General features: G+C 52.6%; 1 protein-coding gene across 1 annotated transcript in view; it reads right to left on the reverse strand.

The window, feature by feature from the left end:
- The window catches only part of LOC127567115 (meiotic recombination protein REC8 homolog), a 44,171-nt gene extending 23,444 nt beyond the window's left edge, over positions 1 to 20,727 (reverse strand). The window contains exons 1-8 of the mRNA XM_052009801.1: positions 20,632 to 20,727; positions 20,161 to 20,224; positions 18,279 to 18,358; positions 17,106 to 17,232; positions 12,901 to 12,973; positions 9,654 to 9,730; positions 3,639 to 3,748; positions 2,326 to 2,472 (exon numbers count right to left, since the gene is read on the reverse strand). Of these exons, the coding sequence (XP_051865761.1) occupies positions 2,326 to 2,472; positions 3,639 to 3,748; positions 9,654 to 9,730; positions 12,901 to 12,973; positions 17,106 to 17,232; positions 18,279 to 18,358; positions 20,161 to 20,224; positions 20,632 to 20,727 (774 nt within the window). The remainder of the gene's footprint in view (positions 1 to 2,325; positions 2,473 to 3,638; positions 3,749 to 9,653; positions 9,731 to 12,900; positions 12,974 to 17,105; positions 17,233 to 18,278; positions 18,359 to 20,160; positions 20,225 to 20,631) is intronic.
- Positions 20,728 to 21,980: the final 1,253 nt, after the last annotated feature.

Consider the following 21,980-nt stretch of genomic DNA (forward strand, 5'->3'; position numbering starts at 1 on the left):
AGGTGGGGCTCTGGAACAGATCGGTGGGCGGTCTCCTTCGCTGGCGCGGGAGCTCAATGGGCCGCTGAAAAGAGATCGGTCTCGTCAGTGGGAAGAGTCCCAGCGTTTGACGTGTCCGCAAAACCTTGACCATCCCCCCCCCCACCCCCACCCCCACCCCCACCCCGACGGTGATCCCAAGACGTGTGTTCACTGCCCACCCCTGTCTGTTCAAGTTCAAGTTACTTTATCGTCATTCCCCCATATGCTTTCAAAACACATGGCGGAACGAAATGTCGTTTCCCCCAGACTCACAACAGAGGACGTACATAGAGCAGGAGACATACAGTAAACACAACAAAAAACTAAAAAAAAATTGTGCATGTACAAATCGTGCAAAAAGATGGTATTTATAAAAGACAAATTTAGTGCAGAGTTAGTGCAAAACCGAGTGGGACGAAGAGAAATACAAGTTCAGTGTGTTGTACTCATTGTATAAACATGTTCAGCAGCAGCCAAAGTTCTTATGCGCCGTTGTGCAAACCAGGGCTTGTGACGCGGCATTTGTCTGAGACTGCCTCCAGGGTATTCAGGAGCCCAACAGCCTTGGGGGAGAAAACTGTTGTACAGTCTAGTAGTTCTGGGCCGGATACCAGACGGCAGCGGGATAGATAGGTCGTGGGAGGGATGAGAAGGGGTCATCTATGACTCTGCAGGCCTTGCAGGTGCATCGTGTGTTGTAGGTGTCCGGGATGGAGGAAAGAGGTACTCCGATGATCTTTCCAGCTGTGCTCGCAATTCTCTGCAAGGACTTACGGTCAGAGATGTTACAGTTACCATACCAGGCAGAGATGCAGCTGGTCAGGACGCTCTCAATGGGACCCCTACAGAATGTGGTGAGGGTGGGGGAGGGCAGGTTTGCTCCTTTCAGCCGCTGTAAAAAGTGGAGATGCTGCTGTGCCTTCTTGGCGAGGGAGGAGATGTTGGTTGACCAGGACAGATCGTCTGCTATATGCATTCCCAAGAACTTATAACAGCTGACTCTCTGTACAATGATGCCATTAGAACATAGAATATAGAAAACCTACAGCACAATTCAGGCCCTTCGGCCCACAAAGCTGTGCTGAACATGTCCCTACCTTAGAAATTACTAGGCTTACCCATAGCCCTCTAATTTTCTCAGCTCCATGTACCGATCCAACAGTCTCTTTAAGGACTCTATCGTATCCGCCTCCACCACCGTTGCTGGCAGCCCATTCCACACACTCGCCACTCTCTGAGTAAAAAACTTACCCCTGACATCTCCTCTGTACCTACTCCCCAGCACCTTAAACCTGTGTCCTCTTGTGGCCACCGTTTCAGCCCTGGGGAAAAGCCTCTGACTATCTACCCAATCAATGCCTCTCATCACCTTATACACCTCTATCAGGTCCCCCCTCATCCTCCGTCGCTCCAAGGAGAAAAGGCCGAGTTCCCTCAACCTGTTCTCATAAGGCATGCTCCCCAATCCTCTGCACCCTTTCTATGGCTTCCACATCCTTCCTGTAGTGAGGCGACCAGAACTAAGCACAGTACTCCAAGTGGGGTCTGACCAGGGTCCAATATAGCTGCAACAATACCTCTTGGCTCCTAAATTCAATTCCCATTGATGCACAGGGGTGAGCCTTTCTAAAATCCACAGTCATCTCTCTTGTTTTGTCCACTTTGGGAAGGAGTGGCTGAGCCACCCCCACCAACTGTCACCTCCCTTGCCCTTCTGGCGAAGGTGACCCCACGGTGCAGTGGGGGAGGGAACTCCGAGGGTTCGACCCGGCCATTGCTGAAGGAACTGCGATACCAGATGCTGGAGACACTCGGGGTCAGGCAGAGTCTGCGGAGGGTGAAAACGACGCTAATGTTCCGGGTCGGAGGTCCAGAAGAGAGAGGAAGGGAAGTTTGTTTTCAGTCGCGGAGGAAGAGGGTCAAAGGGAATATCTGGGATAGGGTGAGACCAGGTCAACTGGATCACCTTCTGAAATGTCTCCCTGATCCATGGTTTTGCCCTCTGCCGCACAGCTCCCGACTGCGTCTCATCGATTACCCACCTCCTCCCCCCACCCCGGCTCTCACCCACTCCCCTCCTGGATAGAGAAGCTTTGTTGGGAAAGAGTGAAGCTCCCTCCACACCGTCCCATCACACGCTCCCAGGGACAGGGTCGGGGTCAGACACAGGGTGAGGCTCCCCCTGCACCGTCCCGTCACACACTCCCGGGGACAGCACGGGTTAGATGTGGTGGAAACAGCCCTTCAGGTTGGGCCAGTGTGCTGGACACGTTTCGGGTGGACAGGGCGGGCAGGTTTACTCACGGATGGAGCACAGTGGACGTCAACTCTCTCGATCTGCTCCTGTATCTCCTCTCGTGGCATCTGGATGGTCGTGTCGATAAGTTGCGGCCTTCGCCGTCTGCGTCTCGGGGCCACTGGTGGGAGCTCAGGTATCTCAGGTAACACCAGCTGGAGCAGGTGACAAGTTAGAGCATTGGCAATTGTATGTGACAGAGGGAGTGTGTGTGTGTGAGAGAGAGTGTGTGTGAGAGGGTGTGTTAGAGAGGGTGAGTGTGTGTGAGAGAGGGAGAGTGTGAGTGAGGGTGTGAGAGAGAGGTGTGAGAGGGTGTGTGAGTGTGTGTTTGTGAGAGGGAGAGTGTGAGAGGGAGAGTGTGAGAGGGAGAGTGAGAGAGGGAGAGTGAGAGAGGGAGAGTGAGAGAGGGAGAGAGGGAGAGTGAGAGAGGGAGAGTGGGAGAGTGAGAGAGGGTGAGTGTGTGAGAGAGGGTGAGTGTGTGAGAGAGGGTGAGGGTGTGTGAGAGGGTGAGGGTGTGTGAGAGGGTGAGGGTGTGTGAGAGGGTGAGGGTGTGTGAGAGGGTGAGGGTGTGTGAGAGACTGTGTGAGAGTGCATCTGTGTGAGAGTGTGTTTGAGAGTGTGCGCATCCCAGTGTGTGTGCGTGAGAGAGTGTATGTGTTGTGTGCTTAGTGGGTGCCTCACGGTGTGTGCGTGTCTGTGTGTGAGTGTAAATGTGTGTGTGAGATAACCAAAAGTAACACGAGGAAAACAGCTTCTTTTTAAATGCAGTAAGTGGATGGGTGAGACTGCCAGAAGGGCAGCAGAGGGGGGAATCAACTGCAGCATTCGAAGGGAGCAGGGCAGGTCCCTGAATTTGCAGGGAGTTGGAGAGAGAGAGCTGGGCTGTGGGATGGACTGGCTGAGCTGCTTTTGCAAAGAGCTGGCACCCACCTGACGGGCTGGGTGGCCTCTGCCACGTCCGTTCTGTTGGGGGAGGGGCAGAGGTGAGAGAGCGTGAGAAGGGGGGGTGTTGGTGGGGCGAAGACGGTGGCCTTGGTCTCTCCGATGTTTAATTGGAAGGAAGTGGGGAGAGGAAGCAGGGACCTCCTCCCAGCCTGTGCTGCCTACTGCAGTGGAATATCCTGTCTGGTCAGGAGTGGGACTGAACTGGGGGTGGGGGCCTGGGGCAAACATGGGAGGGAGGTGCCGAGAAACCAGTGACAGGTTTCGGAGTCAAGAATGTGACTTCTGGCTGTGATTTTGGTCCTGGGAGAAAGCATTCATTTCCCTGATGCCCCCTCCCTCCCTCCCCCACCCCCCCCCCCCCCAAACCCCAACCTACCTCTGGGCTGGGTGAGGGCTCTCTGCGCCTGGGCAACTCCTCCTCCTCGGGCGAGACGGGTAGCGAGGGGGGCGCTGGTATCTCCATTTCTCTCTCCGGGACAGCTTCAGCTAGGCAGAGAGGGCAGGGGGGCAGTGGATGGGTTGAAAGAGAGGGCACAAGAAGGTCCGAGTGTCTCCACGGCGCCGGAGAGGTCACAAAATCGGGACGGGGGGGTGGGAACTGGAGCCCACCCGGGGGAAGGGAGTGGGGTTGGCTCCCAGAGGGGGAGCAACCGGTGAGGCCGCTGGGAAAGAGCAGGGAGTGGGTGAGATAGCCAGCATCACACCACAGGGAGCTAGGCTCAGCTCGATTGCCCAAATGGCCTCCTTCTGCTCTGTCACAATTCATACGGTGTTCCCAGAGCAGCTCTCCCTTTGGAGGGACGAGCCTGTTTTTTTTTACCGGGGGTGGTGACAAATTCGCCGACAACACCACTGTCGACGGACAAATCGCCGGTGGTGATGAGTCAGCGCATGGGAACCAGATGGGACACCTGGCTGGGCGGTGCCACAACAACAACCTCTCAACGTCGGTGAAACTAAAGAGCTTATCGTTGGCTTCAGGGAGGGGAAGGAGGGCGAACGTGCGCCAGTCTACTTTGGGGGATCGGCGGTGGAGAGGGTCAGCGGCTGTAAATTCCCGGGTGTTAACGAATTGGATGACCTATCTTGGGGCCCAGCACATAGATGTAATCACAAGGAAGGCGCCCCGGCGTCTTTACTTTCTTAGGAGGTTAAGGAGGTTCGGCTTGTCACCGAACAGTCTAACAAACTTCTGCAGATGTACTGTTGAAAGTATCCCTGCTGGTTGCATCATGTACTGCAATTCGAATGTGCAGGAACGTAAAGAAGCTGCAGAGAGTGGTGGACTCAGCCCAATACGTCACAGGCACATCCCTCCCCACCACCGGTGGTATCTACAGGAGGCGCTGCCTCAAGAAGGCAACGTCCATCATCAAAGATCCCCACCATCCGGGCTGTGCCCTCTTCTAACAGCTCCCATCGGGCAGAAGGTACAGAAGCCTCAAGTCCCACACCACGGGTTCGGGAACAGCTACTTCCCTTCAAACCATTTGGTTCTTGAACCAAATGGCACAACACTAATCACTACCTCAGTAAAGCGACACTGTGCACTACAATGGACTTTTGTTTGTTCTAATTGTGTTCTTTCTTGTAAAAATTGTGCATAATTTATGTTTAATTTATGTTTTTCTAGTGAATGCGGCACATGTGATGCTGTGTGCCTGTGGTGCTGCTGCAAGTAAGTTTTTCCCTGCACCCGTGGACTTGTGCAGGTGACAGTAGACTCTGATTGTTGCCCCAGGATATTGGCGATTTAACTAGTGGACCCTGGACTCAGACCGCCCAGCTGAAGGCGTGCCTGCTATCCAGAGGGACTCCTCCCCTCTCCAGTCCAACCCCCACCAATGAAAATCAAAAAACCGCAGATGCTAGAAGTAGAACCATAGAACAGTACAGCACAATAAGGCCCTTCGGCCCACAATGTTGTGCCGACCTTTAAACCTCACCTAAGACTATCTAACCCCTTCCTCCCACATATCCCTCTATTTTAAATTCCTCCATATGCTTATCTAGTAATCTCTTGAACTTGACCAACGTATCGGCCTCCACCACCGCCCCAGGCAGCGCATTCCATGCCCCAACCACTCTCTGGGTGAAAAAACCTCCCTCTGATATCTCCAACTTCCCACCCATTACTTTAAAGCCATGCCCTCTTGTATTGAGCATTGGTGCCCTGGGAAAGAGGCGCTGGCTGTCCACTCTATCTATTCCTCTTAATATTTTGTACACCTCTATCATGTCTCCTCTCATCCTCCTTCTCTCCAAAGAGTAAAGCCCTCGCTCATAATGCATCCTCTCCAAACCAGGCAGCATCCTCGTAAACCTCCTCTGCACCCTTTCCAACGCTTCCACATCCTTCCTATAATGAGGCGACCAGAACTGGACACAGTACTCTAAGTGTGGTTTAACCAGAGTTTTGTAGAGCTGCATCATTACCTCGCGGCTCTTAAACTCGATCCCACGACTTATGAAAGCTAACATCCCATAAGCTTTCTTAACTACCCTATCCACCTGTGAGGCAACTTTCAGGGATCTGTGGATATGAACCCCCAGATCCCTCTGCTCCTCCACACTCCCCAGAATCCTGCCATTAACTTTGTACTCCGCCTTGGAGTTTGTCCTTCCAAAGTGTACCACCTCACACTTCTCTGATTGAACTCCATCTGCCACTTCTCAGCCCAGCTCTGCATCCTATCAATATCCCTCTGTAAGCTTCAACAGCCCTCCACACTATCCACGACACCAGTGTGTCATCTGCAAACTTGCTAACCCACCCTTCCACCCCTTCATCCAAGTCATTAATAAATATCACGAAAAGTAGAGGTCACTAAATCTAAAATAAAAACAGGAACTGCTGGCCATACGCAGAAGGTCGGGCGGCGTCTGCAGGAGGTGAAACAGTGTCAGTGTCTCAGGTTGTTAAGGTCCTTTCTTGGAACTGGGAAGGAGTCAAAGGAAGCCCGTTTAACTGCAGGGAGGATGGGTGGGGGCGGGGGAAATGCCTGTGATGGGGGTAAAATGGGGGTGACGGTGGGGGGGGGGGTCAGCTGTGAACAACGTGATCTGGTCAACGAGTGCATGGGAGCAGTTAGAGGGTGAGAGGATAGACAAAAGGATGTAGAAGTGGTGAAATGCAAAGCAGGGAGACGTGCCCGGCAGGTCAGTCTGGGCACGTCCTAGAACATAGAACAGTATAGCACAATACTGGCCCTTTGGCCCACAATGTTGTACCGACCTTTAAACCTTGCCTAAGACTATCTAACCCCTTCTCCCCACATATCCCTCTATTTTAAATTCCTCCATATGCTTATCTAGCAATCTCTTGAACTTCACCAACGTACCTGCCTCCACCATCGCCCCAGGCAGCACATTCCATGCCCCAACCACTCTCTGGGTAAAAAACCTTCCTCTGATATCTCCCTTGAACTTCCCACCCATTACTTTAAAGCCACGCCCTCTTGTATTGAGCATTGGTGCCCTGAGAAAGAGGCTCTGGCTGTCCACTCTATCTATTCCTCTTAATATTTTGTACACCTCTATCATGTCTCCTCTCATCCTCCTTCTCTCCAAAGAGTAAAGCCCTAGCTCCCTTAGTCTCTCCTCATAATGCATACTCTCTAAACCAGGCAGCATCCTGGTAAATCTCCTCTGCACCCTTTCCAACGCTTCCATATCCTTCCTATAATGAGGCGACCAGAACTGGACACAGTACTCCAAGTGTGGTCTAACCAGAGCTTTAAAGAGCTGCGTCAGTGAAGTCCTCCACTTCCAGAGAGAAAGTAAGGATAAAAAAGTGAAAAAACAAACAAGCTGAGCCAATATTACACGTCAATGACTGACACAGAGAGACATCAAGTTACTTGAAGTTACAGAATTCAATATTAAGTCTGGGAGGCTGCAACGTGCCCAGAGGGAAGAGGAGGTGCTGTTCCTCAGGCTGGTGTTGGGCCTTGTTCTAACAGTGCAGGGCGTGGGGGTCGGGGTGGGGGTGGGAGGGAGAGTTAAAGTGACAGGTAACCGGGAGCTCAGGGTCGCTCCTGCGGACTGAACACAGGTTCCCCACATAGCGGTGACCCAACCTGTGTTCGGTTCCTCCGGTGCAGAGGAGGCCGCACTGTGAGTACCCAATGCAGTGAGTGGATTGGAAGAAGTGCAAGTGAATCGTTGCTTCCCCTGGGAGGGCCGTTTGGTTCCCTGGATGGTGGGAAGGGATGAGATTAAAGGTCAGGTGTTACTGTCTTCTGTGGTTGCAAGGGAAATGCCGGAAGTGGAGGGTGGGGGGGGGGGGGTGGGATGCAGGGGTGGTTGGTGGGAATGGAAGAGTGGACCAGGGAGTTGTGGAGGGACTCCCCAACATACCCCACCCACCCAGATTTGGCCCAGCCCTGAGCAGTGAACCCCTTCCAGCCCCAGTCCAAACCGAGCCACTCCACACCGTGGCTCCAGTGGCCCCAACTGTCATCCACCTTTCGTTTCCCTCATCCACCTCGCTTCCCATTCTGGTGCCACTGATTAGAACAGGGCTCAAGAGGCCACAGTGTCAAGGAGTCTACTTGGCTCACCGAGTCCGTGCCAACTCCCTGTGGAACAATCCAAACCTCCCTGATCCCCGTGTTTGCCCTTGGCACTAAAAACTACTCCTGATCCCATTCTGTCTCGGAAATCCTCATTAACTCTGTCTCATTCCCTCCCTCCCACCTCCCCCTCCCCCGGAACAAACAGTCGAGTCCCAAATCATTGCACAAACATTCTTCCCTCACATTCCTCTCCCGTTGAAATATTTACATCCCAAATTTTAAATCTGTGCCCTTCCCTGGTCCTTGAGCTGTCTGCTGATGGGAGCAGCCGCTCTCTCCGTCCTCGGTTGAAACCTGGTGTAACAAAGGGCAGCACGGTGGTGCAACGGGTCGATCCTGACCTCTGGCGCTGTGTGTGTGTGTGTGTGTGTGTGTGTGTGTGTGTGTGCGCGCGCGCGACTGTGTGCGTGTCTGTGACTGTGTGCTTGTCTGTGTGTGATTGTCTGTGTGTGTGTTTGTGTCTGTCTGTGTGACTGTGTGTGCTTGTCTGTGTCTGTGTGTGCTTCTCTGTGTGTCTGTCTGTATGTGTTTGTCTATCTGACTGCCTGTCTGTGTGTGTCTGTCTGTGTGCCTGTGTGTGTGTGTGTGTGTGTGTGTGTGTGTGTGTGTGTCTGTCTGTCTCTCTCTCTCTGTCTGTGTGTCTGTGTCTCTGTCTGGGTGTGTGTGTGTGTGTGTGTGTGTCTGTGTCTGTGTCTGTGTTCATTGCTTATTGTCAACTTTATTGTCATCTGCACAACTACATGTGTACACAGGTGCAATGAAAAACTTGCAGCAGCATCACAGGCACAGAGCACAACATAAGCAGCATTCACAAGAAAAGCAAATTAAACATAAATTATACACTCTCAATGGACGAATCTTCGCCTTCCTCACTGCCATCAAGGATTGTTTCTCTCATAAATTACACGCAACTTTTACAAGAAAAAAATTAGATAAAAAAAAAAGTCCATTTTAATGTAAAGCAATCAAAGTGGTCATAGTGTTGCTGAACTGTAGTGGTGATTGGGGTTTTGCCGGTTGGTTCAAGAACCAAATGGCTGAGTGTGTGTGTGTGTGTGTGTGTGTGTGTGTGTGTGTGTGTGTGTGTGTGAGCGCACGTGAGAGTTTGCACCTTCTTCCTGTGACCCCGTGAGTTTCCCCCAGCTCCTCCGGTTCCCTCCCATGTCCCAAAGACGTGCGGGTCGGTGGGTAAATTGGCCGCTGTAACTTTCCCCCCTAGTGTGCGGGTGGTGGGTAGAACCTGGGGTGGGAGTCGACGGGAATGTGGGGAGAGATAGGTCATAAGGAAAATCGGTGTGGGAATGGGATTGCGAGAGAGAAAGGTGGGGTAAGGATGTGATTGACTGCAAAGACGGATGGGAGGGAAGGGGAGATAGACAGACAGTAGTGTCACAGCACAAGAGAGTGGGTTGATGCAGAGAGAGGGAGGGAGGGGACAGAAAGAGAGGAGAGGGGTGAGCAGCGCAAGGAGGGAGAGAAAGAAGGGGGTACAAAGAGAGGGAGGGTGGACAGAGAGAGAGGGAATGGGGACACAGAGAGAGGAAGTGGGGGGTTCAGATAGAGAGAGAAGGGCTTTCAGATGTCTCTCGAGCCCACAGCTGACGCCCTCGGGTCTCACTCCAGAGACCTGGCTCCAAAATCCGTGCTGGCATTCCTAGTGAGGGACCGAGGGAAGACCGAACCATCAGAAGCGCTGACCCCTTTTGGACGAAGGCATGAACCCGACGGGATCTCACCGTGCACAGCCGCTGGCCAGCAGAAGCTGCCTTATCCGGAAGGGGCGTCTTTGAAGGTCCGATCGCATCTGGACTCACCTGGCGGGATGACGGAGACCTCCGATGGGACCGCGGTGACCTCTGCCTCCCGTGCGGATGGCTCTTCGATCTCCGGTCTGGGAAACATGGCAGGCAGAAGCGGAATGAGACCCAGCGTTGAAGGAAGGGTGGGGGGGCGGGGGGGGGGGGGAGGTGGGGAAGAAAAAAATAAGGAAAGGAGGGGATAAAAGGGAAAAGGAGGGGTGAAAGAATGGAAGGAGAGATGACAGTGAAAAGGAAGAATGCTCGCAGGGAGAGTGAGAGAGAGAAAGAGAGATCGGAGAGAGAGAGAAAGGAGAGTGCAAGAGAATGGAAGAAGGGAAGAGGGAAAGGAGAGGTAGAAAGTGAAAAGAATGAGGGTGAAATAATGAAGGGAAAAATACGGGCAGGCACGGTAGTGTAGCGGTCAGCGTGACGCTATCACAGCACCAGCGACCCGGGTTCAATTCCCACCACTGCCTGTAAGGAGTTTGTACGTTCTCCCCATGTGTCTGCGTGGGTTTCCTCCGGGTGCTCCGGTTTCCTCCCACATTCCAAAAGACGTACGGGTTGGGAAGTTGCGGGCGCGCTATGTTGGCGCCGGAAGCGCGGCGACACTTGCAGGCTGCCCCCCCCCCCCACCCAGAGCACTCCACGCCAAAAAAGGACGCATTTCACTGTGTGTTTCGATGCACATGTGACCAATAAAGAGATCTCGTCTTGAAGAAATAGGAAATGAGAAAGAAAAAATGAACAGAGAGGACGAAAAAGAGAGAGAGAGAGAGAGAGAGAGAGAGAAAGGAAAAACGTGTCCGGAGGGACCGTGTAAAACAAGCACCGAAAGTCAACACATGGCAAGTAAACAGTGCACCGGCCTTTATCACAAGAGGTTTGGAGTACAAGACGTCTTGCTCCAACTATACAGGGCCCTGGTGAGCCCATACCAGGAATGTTGTGTGCAGGTCTGGTCTCTCTACCCAATGAAAGGTAGACCTGTCATACTGCTGCGGTCCAACTCTGAACACGGTGGTAATAGTATAATTTGCTGGGCCGTTTCAGAGGACAGTTAAGGGTCAAGCACACGTTGTTCAAAAGAACACAGGAGAACAGGAGCAGGAGTTGCCCACTTGGCCCCTCAACCCTGCCCTGCTGTTCCGCGTGATCATGGCTGATCTATGCTCCTCAACTCTTCTTCTGTCGCAGTTTCCCACGGCCCTCAGTTCCCAGATCTTTCAGACTCTTTAAGCAATCCGGCCCCCACAACTGAGAGGAATAGATAGAGTGGACAGCCAGCGCCTCTTTCCCAGGGCACCAATGCTCAATACAAGAGGGCATGGCTTTAAAGTAATGGGTGGGAAGTTCAAGGGAGATATCAGAGGGACGTTTTTTTTACCCAGAGAGTGGTTGGTGCATGGAATGTGCTGCCTGGGGCGGTGGTGGAGGCAGATACATTGGTCAAATTCAAGAGATTACTAGATAAGCATATGGAGGAATTTAAGATAGAGGGATATGAGGGAGGAAGGGGTTAGATGGTCTTCAGTGAGGTTTAAAGGTCAGCACAACATTGTGGGCTGAAGGGCCTGTATTGTGCTGTACTGTTCTGTGTTCTATAACTCTCCAGGGCAGAGAATTTCAAAGGTTCGCCCCCTCTGGGAGAAGACATTCCAATGCCCCTCAGTTTTTTAAACGACCGCCTCCTTATCTTGTAACTACTTCCCTCGTTCCAACCATGGGAACATATCCACGTCTCCCCTGCGGTGCCCCCTCAAGATGCATTTCAATAACATCTCCCCCGAAGACATTAGGTTCATGGGAAGTTGTCTGTGAAATAAACTGTTGAGAAACCTGTCCAGCTCCCGTCCATTGACCACAGTGACCATAGGATGAACAACCTGTGTTTTATAGCTTGTCAGAACGAGTGTGGATTGAATTACTGACTTCTTGCTGGGAGACTGATGAACTTCTGATTTCTTTACCTGCTGTTCACAAATGTTCAGGGTTCACTGTACCTCCTGATTTAAGTATTTTCACATAATGGAGGACTCTCTAGGAACTTCAATAACCAGGAGAGACCAGTGATTGAGATCTGGCTGGTGGGGGTGGTCAGTAGCCAGTGTCATTCCTAAGGGATATCCTGTCCTGACACATCACAGATTGGTATGGCAACTGCTCTGCCCGAGACCGTGAGACCGAAGGACAAAGCTCAACACATCACAAAAACCAGCCTCCCCTCCATGGACTCTGCACTGCTTGCTGCCTTGGATAAAGCAGCCAACATAATCAAAGACCCCTCTCACCCTGGCCATTCTCTCTTCTCCCCCCCTCCTACCCAGCAGAAGATACAAAAGCCTGAAAGCACATACCACCAGGCTCAAGGACAGCCTCTAGCCCGCTATCATAAGACTATTGAACGGACATCTTGTACAATAAGATGGACTCTTGACCTCACAATCTACCTCGTTATGACCTTGCACCTTATTGTCTGCCTCTATTTCTCTGTAACTGTAACGCTTTATTCTGCGTTCTGTTATTGCTTTTCCCTTGTACTACCTCGAAACATCTTAACTATCAGCTGGGAAGATAGAAGAACCAACGTCAGCGTGCTAAATGAAGCAAAAACAACAAGCATTGAAGCCCACGTTATCAAGAACCAACTAAGATGGAGCGGTCATGTTGTTTGGATGAAAGACGAACGTCTGCTAAAACAAATCTTCTACTCCCAGCTTAAAGTAGGCAAACATAAAAGAGGCAGACAACAGAAGAGATTCAAAGACGTCTTAAAAGCCAACATGAAGAAATGAAACATCGACGTCAACAATCGGGAAACCAATGCTAAGGACAGGAAACTCTGGCAAACCATCATCCGAGAAGGAACAGCAACTTTCGAAGCCAACAGATGGGCAGAATTACAAGGAAAGAGAAGACAATGGAAAGAGAGGCAGCGACAACCGAAGCCCGATCTGCCATCTGGAACTACCTGTCCTGAATGCGGAAGAACCTTCAGAGCCAGGATTGGACTCATAAGCCACTTGAGAGCCATAAATGGATCAACAGAACGAAGACCATCATCCTCGACCTCGAGGGATAGCCACGATGACCTCAATATACTGATGTGGTTCAATGATCTGTATGGACAGCATGCAAAACACCTTTTTCACTGTACCTCGGTACATGTGACAATGATAAACCGATCGATGGTGCGGAGTTGGGTCCCGTGACCACTTGTAGCAGCCCTCCCCTCATCCTCCCAGCTGGGGTAGGAACCTACCTCACGGGTGAGATCTCCAGTCTCTCCGCTGGCTCGGCCGTGACTTCTCGTGCCACCTCCACCTCCCTGGGAACTGCAGCGAGACAATGGGGTCAGGGCGACTTGATAAGACCCCCTCTCGACCTGCTTCCTCCCTCCCATTGTGCAGCCTTCCCCTAGAGTTCCCGCACAACCTCCCTACAACCCACCCACCCCCAGGCATCTCATACACACAAATAACCCCCTCACTCCCCAATCTAACCCCACACCCCACCTACAATGCACCCACCGCCCCAGCCTCTTCTACACAAACAGCCCCACCCCAACTCCCCAGTCTAATCCCACCCACACACAGCCCGTCCCAATTCCCCTGCCAGCCTCTATACGCAACCAACCCCTGCCACACACCATCCCAACACAAAAATTTCCCACCCATCTAACCCCCTCCCACACACACACACCATCCCAACACACCAAATTCCCGACCCACTCACAACTAACCCCCACACACCATTCCAAGCCCCACCAACACCCAGATTTCCATACCTCACCCCAACACACTGCACCTCAACCAAACCCCACCACACACACACACACACACACACCACCCTAAACATCACATCCAATCCAGCCCCACAGTATCCACCTGATACACACACTAACCCACCACCCCCTCATACACAAATACACCACCTCAACACACCACCCCTCACACACACACAGACGCACACCCACACACGCAGGCACACACACACCACCCTAAACACTGCATTCAATGCAGCCCCACAGTATCTACCTGATACATACACCAACACACCACCCCCTCACACACACACATGCGCACACACACACACGCGCGCACGCACACACACACCACCCCAACATATATCCTTTCACTCCTCCTCAGTCCATCAGCCACCTCGGAATCCTTTCTCGCCATTCCCCTTCTCCCCTCTCAGTCCTGACACAGTATTTTGACCCGAAAAGTCGACAATTCTTCCTCTCCTCACAGACACTGCTCCACCCACAGATTTCCTCCAGCAGATTGTTGGTTACCCCAACATACACCACTCTGCCCTGTCCCCTCACACACACATGCACACACTCTCTACCAAAATAAACTCTGGTTAGACCACACTTGGAGTACTGTGTCCAGTTCTGGTCACCTCATTATGGGAAGGATGTGGAAGCGTTGGAAAGGGTGCAGAGGAGATTTACCAGGATGCTGCCTGGTTTAGAGAGTGTACATTATGAGGAGAGACTGAGGAGAGACTAAGGGAGCTGGGGCTTTACTCTTTGGAGAGAAGGAGGATGAGAGGAGACATGATAGAGGTGTACAAAATATTAAGAGGAATAGATAGAGTGGACAGCCAGCGCCTCTTTCCCAGGGCACCAATGCTCAATACAAGAGGGCATGGCTTCAAAGTAATGGGTGGGAAGTTCAAGGGGGATATCAGAGGGAGGTTTTTCACGCAGAGAGTGGTTGGGGCATGGAATGCGCTGCCTGGGGCGGTGGTGGAGGCAGGTACATTGGTCAAATTCAAGAGATTGCTAGATAAGCATATGGAGGAATTTAAAATAGAGGGACATGTAGGAGGAAGGGGTTAGATAGTCTCAGGCAAGGTTTAAAGGTTGGCACAATGTTGTGGGCTGAAGGGCCTGTATTGTGCTGTACTGTTCTATGTTTCTATATCATCCCACCCCCACACACCTCTTCAACAACCAAACCCCCACCCCATCCCAATGCCCCACCCGAACCTCCACGTACGACCAACTCGCTACCCATTCCCACAAACAACTGAACCACCCTTCTCCCACAACTCACTCCACATACACACTACCCCAACTGCCCAAATCCCACCAGCCCGCCCACGCACACCACCCCAACCACCAGACCCCCGTCCCATGCAAACCACTCACTCATCCTCCCCAAACACACAGGGAACCTCCCCTACGCGCCAGCCCGACCCTCACACACCCCACCCACCCCCTCTGGACACCACCTCCACACCTTCAGTTATTCCTCCTTACAACAGGGATGGAGGCCACTCTGCCCCTCGAGTCTATGTCATCTTGCAGCAGAATCCCAATCCCCCAATAATTTTCCGTCATTTATTCTCCCCTAGTCGCCAGTGTTCTTCATTCACAGCGGCCGATTAACCCACCGCCCCTGCACGTCTTTGGGTCATGGGAGGGAACCGGAGTTCCCGGGGGAAACCCACGGGGTCACAGGGAGAGCGTGCAGACTCCACACACTCTACACCTCCCAAACACAACCCATTACAAACACTTCCCACCACACAGACAGCTACATACCCAAGGGCACCAAAGCGTCACCCCCACCTCCACGAACACTGCCTCTTCCACATATTGACACGTCCTCTCATGAGTTTAGACACTCACAGAGAACCACTCCTTGAGGCAGACGCAGACAAGTAGAGACACACCAAGGCAAATATGGATACCTAGACTCGCACACACACCCCACAGACTTACACACATAGACACAGACAGAAAAATCCCCCCACACACATAGGCACACACACACAAACAACTCCCCTACACACACACAGGTCCCCACAGACACACGCATACACAGAAAAATATTCCCCCACTCATAAAAACACACACACCCACACACACACTTACAGACAAAAATCCCCACACACACACTCACAAACCCCCCCCACACACAGACACACGCATACACAGAAAAATACCCCCCACTCATAAGCACACACACATACACACACACACACAGAAAAATCCCCACACACACATTAGACACACGCACACTCACAAACCCACCCACACGCAGACACAGAAAAGTCCCTCCATACATAGACATGTACATACACAGCTCCCCACACACAGACACATGCACACGTCTCACAGACAGGAAAATCCCCCCGCACACACACAAGCAGCCACACACACACACACACACACATCCCAAGACACTGCATATGCAAACACCGCCCACCTCCCTCTCTCTCTCTCACACACACACACACACACACACACACACACACACACACAGAGGAACCTATCCCCTCCCTGTACAACTCTCCACACCTTCAGTGCCTGAAAACAAATATGGATACCTAGACTCGCACACACACCCCACAGACTTACACACAGACACACACACATAGAGAAAAATCCCCCCGCACGCACACACACGCACAAACACCCCCCCACAATCCCACAACACACTACATATGCAAACACTGCCCATCTCTCTCTCTCTCTCATACACACACATGCGCACACACACACGCATGACAAAACCATATAGATATTCCAAGGAAAAGCTGCTAGAAATCAAAGAGTACCCATATGCAAAGCAGAGACCAGCATGTCTTTTGGAAAAAATATGACAGTGAAGGCATCTGGGATCCTGAAAAGTGGCATGCATCCTTGTATCCCAGTTCTGGCAGGAGTTCGCCACTGGATGGAACTAAGAGGGACTATGCTTCAGATTTGGAGAGAGCAGTTCTCAAGCGAAAAGTTGCAGATCCACGAGAGAGAATAAAGGAAGAAGATATTGATGTTGTACACACACACACACACACACACACACACACAGAGGTACCTATCCCCTCCTTTGTACAACTCCCCACACTTTCAGTGCCTGAAAACAAACGACAAGATAATCCATGGCTTGTGCTTTCACACTGGGATTCTGGGGGTTAGTGGGGATGTAGATGCCGGAAGTTAAACAGCTCGTTTAACAGTGACTTGAGGGGTCGATGTGAATCCCTGACGACAAGCCCCCAATGTTTGAGTTACTCCACCTAAATGGTGGAGTGGTTGGAGCAGCTGCCTCACAGCTTTGGAGACCCGGGTTCAATCCTGACCTCTGGGACTGTGTGCATGAGCGGTGTGTGTGTGTGTGTGTGTGTGTGTGTGTGTGTGTGTGTGTGTGTGTGTGTGTGTGTGTGTGTGTGTGTGTGTGTGTGTGTGTTACCCGCAGCTTGCTTGCTCTAACTGTGACCCTGGAGTTTGCCCCTGGTGCTCCTGTCTGCTCCCCTGTCCCAAAGACGTGCGGGTTAGTGGGCTAATTGCACCCTCAAGTGTGTGTGTGTGGGTGAGGGATGGAATCTGGACGGACTTGACAGGAATGTGGGGAGAATGAAGTGGGATCAGTGTGAATGGGTGGATGACGGTCAGCATGGACTGGGTGGGCCAAAGGGCCTCAGTACAAGAATCAGACACACAGCTACCTTCTGGCCGAGGCCGTCTCCGGGGAGGTCGTGGCTCCAGTACGCCGGGCTCTTCAGGGAACCTGAACTCCTCGGCCAGGAAGTCTTCCAGCTCCCGGACGCTGAGCTCAGGCAATTCGAGTCCCTCCTGTGGGGGTGAAGGGCAGGGGGGAATTCACAGGGCCCGGCCTTAGATATGGCACACACCCCAAACATCTCCCCTCCACCCCTCAACATCACCCCTCCACCCCCAAACATCTTCCACACCCCCTAACATCTCCCCTCTGCCCCCAAACATTCCCCACACCCTCAAACATCTCCCACACTCCAAAACATCTTCCACACCCCCCATGACCCCTCCACCCCCCAAACATCTCCCACACCCCAAAACATTATCCTCACCCCCAAACATAACCCCTCCACCCCAAAACATCTCCCACACCCCCAACATCTCCCCTCCACCCTCAAATATCTTCCACACCCCCAAACCCCCCTTCCACCCCAAAACATCCCCACACCCCTAAATATCTCCTACACTCCCAAACAACAACCACACCCCAAACATCTCCCCTCAACCCCCAAATATCTGCCCTCACCCTCCTTCTCCTCCCACCCCCAAATAGCAACACCAGGCAAGTGATGATCCAAGACTCTCCCCAAACCCCTATCACCATCTCGTCTGAAACGTTCTCCGATATAGCCACACTCACCCAATACAGTCCCCCAATCCCCACGTAATCCAGATACAATACAAATCATATAATCCAACTCCTGAATCTCCACTTAATCCAATACAATTCCCCAAATCCTCAATTCCAGTACATTTCCTCAAATCCCAATTAAATAGCACTACTCTTTCCCAAATTCCTACCTAATTCCCTGAATACCTGTTTAATCCTTGTATAACTCCCTGGGACTCCACATTAACAGTTCAATTTTCTGAATCCCCAAGTAATTCCAACAGAATTCCTCAAATCCCCAAATTCCCACTTAATACTGACACGATTTTCCAAATATTTTATCATAATTCCCCGGAACTTCACTGAATACCAATGCAATTTTCTGAATTCCCACTTAATCTCAACACAATTGCCCGAATCCTCACCCGAACCCAATCCTCTGAATCCCCACTTTATCCCAATACAATCCCCCAAATCCCTCTCCAATGCCAACTGGTTGGAATATGATATAAACCTCCACTTCAGGCATCCGGATGGGCTCAACCTCGCGGATGGTGATCAGCTCCGGAGACACCGTGATTGCAGGAGGTGGCTCTGAGGACAGAAACAGCCGTCGCGTGTGAGAGAGGTTCTGTGTGTGGCTGCACCGACATATTGGTATTGGTTTATTATTGTCACTTGTACCGAGGTACAGCGAAAAAACTTGTTTTGCTTATCATCGTACAGGTCAATTCATTACACAGTGCAGTTACACTGAGTTAGTACGGAGTGCATTGAGGTAGTACAGGTAAAAACAATAACAGTACAGAGTAAAGTGTCACAGCTACAGAGATAGTGCAGTGCAATAAGGTGCAAGGTCACAATAAGGTAGATCGTGAGGTCAGAGTCCATCTCATCGTATAAGGGAACCGTTCAATAGTCTTATCACAGTGGGATAGAGGCAGTCCTTAAGTCTGGTGGCTCGTGCCCTCAGGCTCCTGTATTTTCTACCCGATGTGTGGCTGTGTGTGTTTCTGTGCGTGTATGTTGGGTATGTACCCTCAGGCTCCTGTATCTTCTACCCGATGTGTGGCTGTGTGTGTTTCTGTGCGTGTAGGTTGGGTGCGTTCATGTATGGCAGGTGACTGCACATGTTTAGTTTAGTATGTGCATGAGTCTCTATATGTTGGGGTGTGTGTGCAAGTGTGTATGTGTGTGTATATGAGTGTGAGCGCACATGCATTTTAGTTATGTGTGTTTGGGTCAAAGTCGATTTTATCGACATCTGCACAAGTCCATGTGTGCACAGGTGCAATGAAAAACTTACTTGCAGCAGCATCACAGGCACACAGCATCTGATACACAACATTCACGAGAAAAACATAACTTATAAATTATTCACAGGTTTTGCAAGAAAGAACACAATTAGAACAAAAAAAAGTCCATTTTAGTGCAAAGTGATCAAATTGGTCACAGTGTTGCTAAACTGCAGTGATTAGAGTTTTGCCAGTTGGTTGAAGAACCGAATGGCTGAAGGGAAGTAGCTGTTCTAGAACCTGAAGCCCACCCCCCACCGCAACAACCTTTTCTTGCAATGTGTTGCTGAGTATGTTATTGCACGTGCAAGTTGTGAATATGTGTACGTGCCAATGTGCGTATGGGGTACTATCTGTGAACTAGTCATGTGTGCTTGTGTCTGCATGCCTGCGTGTGCATTTGAATCAGCTTTGTGTGTGACTACACGTGCATGTGCTGCTATCAGATGTATGCACGTAGGGCGGCATGGTAGTGTAGCGGTTAGCGTAATGCTATTACAACGCCAGCGAGCCGGGTTCAATTCCCGCCGCTGTCTGTAAGGAGTTTGTACGTTCTCCCTGTGTGTCTGTGTGGGTTTCCTCCGGGTGGTCCGGTTTCCTCCCACATTCCAAAGACGTACGGGTTAGGAAGTTGCGGGCATGCTATGTTGGCGCCGGAAGTGTGGCGACACTTGCGGGCTGCCCCCAGAACATTCTACGCAAAAGATGTATTTCACCATGTGTTTCGATGTACATGTGACTAATAAAGATATCTTATGTGTGGGGTGCATGCGTGTGTTGGGTGCGTGTGTGCATGAGAGTGCACACATGTGTGTATCACACAACCACCCACTGTCTAGGCAGCAGACCTCGACTCCCCACCACTCCTCCCCTCCCCACCAGTCCTGCACCAGTGCTTCCTGAGGAGCTGCACCCACCTTCAGCTTCCTGCAGCCCAGACCACTCCCCACCCCTGACCACTGTCTGGGTCCCAAGATCCCCATGTGTCCCGGTCATGGAAGGAGGTGACTCAGCCAGTCAAACCCGGGGAGGGGAGGGGAGGGGAGGGTGATACTCCACCGGAACCCAGCACTGTGCAAATGACAGCAGCTGCGTACACACCTTTGACTCTGGGAGAAACCTCCGGTGGGCCTTCCGGAACTGGAGATCTCAGCAGTGGCTTCACCTGTAAACAGATGGGAAACATTTAATTTTGGTCCTCCCCCCGCACTGTCCTGTCACACACTCCCGGGGACAGGGTCAGACACAGGGCGAGACTCCCCCCGCACTGTCCCCTCACACACTCCCGGGGACAGGGTCAGACACAGTATGAGGCTCCCCCCGCACCGTCCCGTCACACACTCCCGGGGATGGGGTCGGACACAGGGTGAGGCTCCCCCTGCACCATCCCATCACACACTCCCGGGGACAGGGTCAGACACAGGATAAAGCTCCCCCCGCACCGTCCTGTTAAGTGATGGGCGCAAGGTGGTGGGTGGTGGCGAAGGACGATGATTCTCAGTGGCTGACGGTGGGGATCTAACGGGTCAGGGGTGGACAGGTGGGGAAGTCACAGCCCAACTTCACACTTACCTGTGGAATGAGGCTGGGACTGGGAAGCGGGGGACTGGCCATCACTCCGAAGAATGGATCCAGAGCCCCCTCGTAGGCGTCCATCAGTGTGGCCATGTCCGGCAGCAGCAGGTTGGGCCTGAAGGGGAGCGGATGGGCGGGTCAGACTGAGGAATGGCCGAATCGCCTGTGCCCAGCCCCCACCCTGGGGCAACCATCCACAAACCACTCCCAACTCACCTTCACTCTCCTGGTAACACCACGACCCTCCCTCCCCAACTCCCGGGATCCACCAACTCTTCCCACCCCATTCCCAGCTCCCCTGAGGAACATTGTCCATCAGGGTCCCTGCCCCATCCCTGGGGAATCTCCCTGATCTTCCCTTCCTCCTGTGGACCCAAAAATGCCCCCCTCCCACTTCCTCCCCCTCCCACCACCCCCGGTGTCCTGCCCAACCACCTGCTCCAAGGATCCATCCATCAACGTCCCCTCTCCCTCTTCGCCGGGGCATCTCCCCTCCCCCCCGGGGACCCAGCCAATGCTCCCGCCCCAACTAACCTCCTCTGGTGACCTTCACCACCCTCCTCCCACCCCCATGTCTGTGGGATCCGCCTCTCCCCTACATTTCAATCCCCTCCCACACCTCAGGTCGGCTCACCTCCCGATCCCTCACACCCGCCCCCATCCCTCCTCCGTTCACCCCTCCCGCCGGGTTGTACTGACGAGCTTCCCCCTGCCCCCAGCTCTCCTTCCTCTCCCACAGCATCCTTCCACCTCCTCCCGAACAAACCCGTCGCCTGCACCCACCCCCCCCAACCTATGGACCTCAGGACCATGGGATCCATCTTGCCGCCACCACCCCACCAATTCCCCCCGGCAGGGACCTGCTTGCCCTGAAACGCTCTCCACCACCCCACCCAACAACCTGATTGCTAGGTGTTGACGCTGAGGGCCTGTGGACCCACTCGTCAGCCCCCTGCCCATGGGACCTGACCCCGCCCACTAATTTGCCCCCCCCAACCCCCAGGTTACTGACCCCACCCACTAATTCACCCCCCCACCCTCCGGGACCAGTCCTCCACCCACTAATTCACACCCCACCACCCCCAGGGACTTGATCCCCACCCACTAATTCACACCCCACCCACGGGTTCCTGACCCCACCCACTAATTCACCCCCCCACCCACTAATTCACACCCCATCCCTGGGTTCCTGACCCCACCCACTAACTCAACCCCCCCCCACCCTCGGGATCTGACTCCCACCCACTAATTCACCCCCCACCCCAGAACCTGACCCCACCCACTGATTCACACACCCCTCCCCACCGGGATCTGACCCCCACCCACCCCACGGGACCTGACCCCAC

Source organism: Pristis pectinata, unplaced genomic scaffold (assembly GCF_009764475.1).
Source record: "Pristis pectinata isolate sPriPec2 unplaced genomic scaffold, sPriPec2.1.pri scaffold_120_arrow_ctg1, whole genome shotgun sequence".
Lineage (NCBI taxonomy): Eukaryota > Metazoa > Chordata > Chondrichthyes > Rhinopristiformes > Pristidae > Pristis > Pristis pectinata.